Here is a 7,419-nt window from a genome sequence, read left to right as displayed (position 1 = left end):
CTTATGCATGCAAACTAATAAACAATATAAAGAAGAAATCATCATCTTACATTGAAGATTTCGGTTTTATGGGCACCAACAAGATCTCGTTGTTAGTTCTTGAGCATTCCAAATAATGGATGAACAAAGATTCAAGTATAGAATCTCTCCCAAAAGTGAATACCCAAGGAAACCTCTCAATAACAAATATTATTATGATCTAGTAATAATATATGTTTTACTATAAAATTGACACAAAATAAATTGTATTTTTCCTCTTGAATGTTTCGGTCAAGAGGGAGTATTTTATGAGGTTTTATTTCTCTAGAATTTTTATAAGATTGTAGAGAATATCATTTTTCTTACACTAGAAAAATGAAAGATGTGAATGAATTAATTGTAGAGGGAACACTCTCTCTTCTTTTGGTGAAACCGGTTGGAGGAGTATTTGTGCCCAATGCATGGGCAAGTTTTTCTACCCAAGAAAATGATAGGCATGCAAGGCTAGTAGTTAGCTTTCATGATTGTGTTTTCCACTTAAAACAATTTACACAATTTTTCCACTAACTCCCTCCAATATTTCGGTACATGTATATAAAATGGGAGGTCCATTTTACCTTGTCATTTGTCAATTTTGTCACATGTAACATGTTACATGACATGTCACAATGTAATGTATTTTTAACATATTAAAAATCAACATACTCATAAAATATGTCATTTACAAAATCGACTAGTAATTCATAATTACTTGTACCAAAAATGTTTCCAAATTATAAACTACAACATTCTGTATTTATAATAATTTATTCATTCCGTTTCAATTGTTTCTGTAAACAATAATTTCATCTAAGTAATAAAATAATTCGATTACTTAGACCGTGTCTCATTTAATCATATTTACAATAAGATACGTAAATTATACTCACAAAATCATCCGTCAATTTTAAGCAATTTAATTAACTCGTATCGGTATACGATCAATTAAATAATCAATTAAGAGTATTTCCCTATAGGTATGACCTAAGGGGATCAACTGATCACCACCGTTGCACGACAGTAATGTCAAACTCTAGTCAGCCAATCATTACCGATATGTGTGGACCAGTTGACTGTAAAATATTACATCCCACATGTATTCTTAAAATGAGATTTAATAATGATATTTAAATCATGTGATCGCACTATTGTTGAGGACACATTTCCCAACAATATGAATGTGGGTGCGTCATTGGAAGACGTTAAGAACTTTTCTAGAGATATCAAACATTATTTATCAGAGGGGGGTGCTCAAATGCTTATTGAGCATTTTATGAAGATAAAACACATGTGTACATCTTTTTATTTTGATTTTGAGGTAGACGAGATAGGTCGATTGTCACATGGGTTTTGGGCTGACCCTATTAGTATTAAAAAATATTTGCTATTAGGGGACATGACCTCTTTTGATACGAAGTTTAGAAAAAATAAGTATAGGATGATATATGGCCCTTTCACGGGGATGGATAATCATAAGAGATGCGTGACCTTTGGGGCTGGACTTATTATTAATGAGAGCAAGGACTCCTTTGCTTGGCTATTTACGAAATTCGTAGAGGCTATGGGGGGTCGCTATCCAGTTTGTATGATAACTGATGAAGATGTGGGGATAGAAGAAGGAATGAAATTAGCCTGGAAAGATAAGGTGCAACACAGATATTGCATGTGGCACATACTGAAAAAGTTGCCCGAGAAGGTAGGGCCTGTAATATGTAAAGATACTGAGTTTCTGAAGAAGATAAACCGATGTGTTTAGAGTGAAGATGTGGAGCCGCCTGAATTTGAGGAAAGGTGGACAACACTAGTTGAATCTCATGGGTTGTCGGATAACGAGTGGCTTAAGGAGAAGTACAACAATAGAAATATGTGGGTTCCATCTTACTTTTGCGACCTGTTTTTAGGAGGTTTGATGAGAACAACCTCCAGGTCAGAGTGAGAAAACCACTTTTTCAGCAACTTCACTAATCCTAATTTAACTCTAGTTGAGTTTTGGATGAGATTTGAGAGTGCGATGGATGCACAAAGATGGACTCATTCGAAACTCATTGCACAATAAAAAAAAGTCCTTCTCCCAGGTGTCGACTCCATTAGCCCTAGAAAAACATGCATAAGAAATCTACACTCCAACAATTTTCGGCGAGTTTCAAAAGGAAGTCGAAGCAGGTTGCTATTCATGTGGTGTTGGGGATAAATAAAAAGATAAAACCTATCCAATTCTATACACAGATATCATAGATCAAGTTCGAAACAAAACGTATAAGGTTGGTTTTAAGAAGGATGATGTTTCAGTGGTATGCACTTGCAAGAAGTTTGAAAGACATGGAATACTCTGTCAACATGCTCTGTGTGTCTTTAAAGATCGGGGAATTCAGAAAGTTCCAAGTGACTACCTACTTAGTCGGTGGAGCAAACTAGCAAACTGCCAGCTAATCGTCGACCCTAATGGCCAGTTGCTTGTTGATTGTACATCAATGGATGTACAGAAAAACAAAGTTGGTGAGTTATGGTCAGAGTTGTTTACTTGTGTGGCACTCGTTGAACAGAGTTCTGGGCATTGTGATGAGTTGCTTAGGATTTTGCGTGAGTTCAAGGAAAGGGTAAAAAATGCCCCTGATGAAAGTGGCAATACTGGTATTGCAAAGGTAAAGGACAAGAATGCTGAAATTGGGATGCTTTTAGGAACAAGCATCCGTAGTGAGATTAAGGTTTTGCCTCCAAGGCAGTGCAAAAACAAAGGCTCGGGAAAAAGGCTGATCTCACAAAGAGAACGAGCTGGGGAACTGAACAAGAAACCGCTAAGAAAATGCAGGGCTTGTGGGGAGATGACGAACCACGACAGCAGGAATTATGACTGAAGGACAACCGACAATGAGTAGAGTAATTTTTTTAAAAGAATATTTAAAGCATTCGACCTTTGCCTTATTGAATAATTCGGGAATTTTTATTTTATTTGATAGATGTTGGACTTGTTTTCTTAATATGAATGTAATACTTATAGAATATAAAATGTGAGTTTTCCTGTCACCATTATTTCGTGCACATACAACGGTATTTCATGCACATACACATGTATTTAATGCACAAAGAACGTTATTTCATGAACACATTAGGCGAGTATTAAGAAATCTTAAGGCGATTAATTTATTCATTGTTTCACCAGATTTGGTAATCTAAAATGAGAATAGCCCAATACTAAAATGTGATCAATTAAAATGAATCTTCGTGTACGACAAGTCTTTAAAATTCAAAGTGACGATCTGAGCGAAAATGTCATTAACTAAATCATCGTATATGACAAGCCGGGTAAAATGAAAATTGTTGACCCAACATCAACAAATAATGAGAATTGGTGTGGGCTTATTTCAATTTGGGCCCGTCCTATCAGCATATTTATTCACTATTTTTGAGGCATGAGTTATGTTTATCGAGTCGTGTTAGTCATGCTAAGGAAAATCAGTAATCTAATGTGTAATGGTCAATATAGTTTATGGTTATTTCATGCATGTACATGGTTATTTGATGCACTTTTATGGTTATTTCATGCACGTAGAACGTTTTCTAATGCAAGATTAAGTTAAGTATTAAAAAACCGGAGAAATGTGATCCACCACTACATCCTTCTTTGCTACCACATCCCCAACTGTCGAAGTTAATAATAAAATTCCAAAATCTAAATGAAAATGCAACATTTTAAAAGTTCACTTGAGATTACTTTAAGATTTGACCCTGGACACATGACTTACATATTTCATGCATGCACACTGTTATTTCATGTACGTGTAACATTTTTTAATGAATGTACAATGTTAGAGAGATTTCCGTATTACCTGAACATGACTTCATGTCTTACACGACTTAAATATTCCAAAATATAATATGTACTCTCAAGACTTAGTGTATTACATATTCCAGAATCTAATATGTACCAAGAATTTAATATTCCAGGGTCTACTCTCTTTGCACATTACTCGACTCAAGGAATCAGATCAAAAAAATGGCTCAGTGTTTCGAATGTTGGATTAGGTCATATGCCACTCCCTTTGCACATCACTCGACTCAAGTGTTTAGAAAATAACACCTAGTGATAATCCTACAAAAAAACGGGGAGGAAATACTGTTACGTAAAAGTCACTCCGAGACAGAATCTAATGAAAAGAAGATTAAAATTAGGCAAAATTTAAATTAGGCATTCGAAAGTTCTTGATGTTTACCTTTCTCGTGTTTCACTTCCATTTGATAAGACGTGCAATCATACTCATACCATATTCATCCAAATCCTATATATAAATTTCATTTGACAACAAATATTGAAAGGCTTGAAATAAAATATACTGAATAATGTTTACAAAAGTCTGTTGAAAAATTTATACCTCGTAAGAATGCTCATCAGTCCATGATGCTTGATCACACAAATTTTCTAGCCACTTCAACAAATAAACTCCACAAGAATACCCGTTCTTTTGTCGAGGCACTTGCACAACCTCCCACTGAAAAGTTTTGATCTCCAACAACCTTGTGTATCTTGAAGAGTCTCTTGCGATGATCTCCAAAGCAGGCGGGAGCTATACAAAAACAAGACAGTGAGTGATTGTGATTGTGGTATAAGGGTATTTAATGCACATACAAGGTTATGTCATGCACAGACAAGGTTATTTCATGCACATAAAGATTGCCAACAATATTCTTATTCGACAATGCATTTTGGAAAGTCGAAAACCATTGAGTTGCCTTCCGTATATCATATTTACAATTGAATAAACTCGTTGAATAGACTCTCAGCTAAATGTGCCGACATAACTTTCAAAAAATAAATGCCAATGCTATTCCAAGGATAAAAGGGTATTTCATGCACGCTGAAGGTTATTTCATGGACATACAAGGGTATTTCATGCACATAAAGATCACCAACAATATTTTCATTCGACAATGCATTTTGGGCGATCAAAAATGTTGAGCAAGACCTTAGGATATAATAAGTCAGGGGCAACATGTTTTTGTGCAAAAAACTAATAAATCATACCTGTTCAACTAAAAAATTTTTATCTGACTTCAGGGCGCCTGGGCAGGCTGGAGTCGAGTATGAAGTTCATCCTTTTTCCAAAGTCAACAACACATGCAAACCAATGTGATCTCTCCACACAATAAGGAAAGAAAGCCTGAAATATTACAAAGTCGTCAAGTAGGATGTATCGACTTCAAATGAAAAAAAGGGCATTGAAAAAAAAAGTGCATGGCAAAAAAAAGTAAAAGAATGTTTATTTACCAGTTGGGTTGTGTTTAGATTGAGGGGCAAGTAGTCCAGTAGGACGTATTGACTTCGAAACCTCTTTTTACCGACAACTTCCTGAAATTTGAGAACATTTGTCAAAATTCTTTGTAATTTCAAAAACCAAAAACAAATATTTGACTCAATAAGGAATATGAATACCTTTATTATTGTCGGAAAATACACAACACTTGGGTTTTTGACTGTAGTACGAATACCAACAACATCAATAACCATATCCATTAGCCAATATCCTTGCAGCAAGGTCTGCAACGCGCCTTGGGTTACTTGCAACCAATCGGTTTCTACAACGACCTCACTAATGATGCACATGTTGTAATTAGAAAACACGGAACAACAAAGAGTGGACAAAAACTGAAGTTTAAAAAAAGCTGTATGGTCAGTTAGAATTTACTCCTTATTTGCCCCATTTTTCCGAATATAATTGATCAAGTGTGCATCTATATGATAAATCATCGTGTGGCGCTTGATTACTGGGAAAAGGGGAAAATAAAAGCTCCTTGATTAACGGGGAAAAAAGGAAAAAAGGAAAAAATAAAAACGGAAAACGGAAAACAAAGCTACTTAAGATTCCGCATTATCGAATCTGACCGCCATTCGTGTAAGCCTTTGCTGCAGCCGTCACTTGAAGTTTGTAAGAGTTGTATCGCCAAGTTAGAATTTCATTACAAACCCTCACAACATAACTTTTAACATCAACTCTCTGAACAATAACAAGAAAAGAAATCAACATCAGTGCCTTCATATTTAATGCACATAGAAGGAAAAGTTGAATTAAATAATACAGACTTACTCCCTTTAGACCCACCTTTGAACCTAAGCATCCCTTAACCCCGTTGTACATCTCCATATGACGCATGAGGTAGATTCCAGTATCATGCTCGACATCTACGTCAACGTGCGGAAGATACAACTTAGGAATCAAAAGCCATGAAGACACCAGCTTTGGAATCTTACTTGAAAGCGTATTCAACAAGTTTTTCTGATAAAGGAAAAACAATGACAAGTAAATAATCTCTCACAAAAATTAGACGAAAATCAGACACTTTATTGCCAAAAGATTTGAAGACATACCACATGTCTAACATGGCAAGAATAGTCAGTTGACGGAGGCATCAAGTGCTTCACTTCTAACATCTTCTTACTAACATGGTAACATAAGACAAATGGCAAGGGTGTAACAATAGGAATGAAAATCTGTACGACATTGAAAAGAAAGACGAAAATGAAAAGAAAGACGCTTAGTTGAGAACAGCCATGGTAATGTAAAAATATTGAAGGACTTACCAACTCCACGTCTGCAAAGTTGACATCTAATGAGTCAATCTGTTTATTAAATTAGGTGACCCGTATTAGAGAATAAAAACCTGTAATAATTGGACACTTGTTTCATGCATGTTCAGTGTTGTTTAATGCACCTAGATTGGTGTTTCATGCATCTACAAGATTACTTCATGCATTCAAAATTCTATTGCAGCCCAAGGTTGAGAACAACCATGGAAAACTTACGTTAGTTGTCTCTGTGATAAATAGACGGCAAGGGCATTTACGATCTCTGAATTTGTTTCCCTCATTCAAATAATCACACCACACAGAATTGACATCTGTATGAACTCCACGATCAAGAAGCAAACTCTTCATATGACTTCGTGTGAGAGTCTTGCCCGCACAGCTAAACAAGACCTCCATATACAGTTATGATAACATGAAACCTTAGTGTTATACAAAGAAAATATAATACATATATGCCGAATAAGATTAAAAAAATATAGGAGAGTGATATGTACTCTTCATCTAAGTCCTCTAAAAATGCATAGTCTCTTACTAGTTTTTCCGACCGACTCAAGTCACGAACCATGTCCACGTTTCTGATAAAGTAAGGTGACTGGTAAACATTCGCTACCTCAACACACCTCTTAGGGAGAACCCTTCTACCAGCCACCTGCCTCTTAAGTTGCCGACTCTCAATGGCATAATCTGAGGGCGCAGTTGGAGAAGAGGGCGCATTGGCGATTCATCCAACGATACTTGAGAGGAGATAACTACAGGCGATGGTTGGGACGAGATCAGAATTGGCGATATTGGCGATAAAGGACGAACTACTGGAGCAGACG

At 35.9% G+C, this 7,419-nt stretch overlaps 1 protein-coding gene across 1 annotated transcript; it reads left to right on the top strand.

Annotated features, from left to right (window-relative positions):
• The first annotated feature begins 1,579 nt into the window (after positions 1-1,579).
• LOC141627874 (protein FAR1-RELATED SEQUENCE 7-like) lies at positions 1,580-2,873 on the top strand. Its single transcript, XM_074441080.1, has 3 exons — positions 1,580-1,714; positions 1,775-1,922; positions 2,245-2,873. Exons 1-3 carry the CDS (start codon positions 1,580-1,582, stop codon positions 2,871-2,873), a joined length of 912 nt encoding a protein of 303 aa, XP_074297181.1.
• The last annotated feature ends 4,546 nt before the right edge of the window (positions 2,874-7,419 follow it).

Source organism: Silene latifolia, chromosome Y, assembly GCF_048544455.1.
Source record: "Silene latifolia isolate original U9 population chromosome Y, ASM4854445v1, whole genome shotgun sequence".
NCBI classification, from domain to species: domain Eukaryota; kingdom Viridiplantae; phylum Streptophyta; class Magnoliopsida; order Caryophyllales; family Caryophyllaceae; genus Silene; species Silene latifolia.
The sequence above is the reverse complement of the archived record's forward strand: the minus strand, read 5'-3'. Positions and strand labels throughout refer to the sequence as shown.

Coding starts and splice junctions, on each gene's coding strand:
- LOC141627874 (XM_074441080.1), top strand. CDS start 1,580: ATGGGGGGTCGCTATCCAGTTTGTATGATAACTGATGAAGATGTGGGG. Junction 1,715..1,774: donor TGAAAAAGTTGCCCGAGAAG/GTAGGGCCTGTA, acceptor CGATGTGTTTAG/AGTGAAGATGTGGAGCCGCC. Junction 1,923..2,244: donor TTGCGACCTGTTTTTAGGAG/GTTTGATGAGAA, acceptor TTCTATACACAG/ATATCATAGATCAAGTTCGA.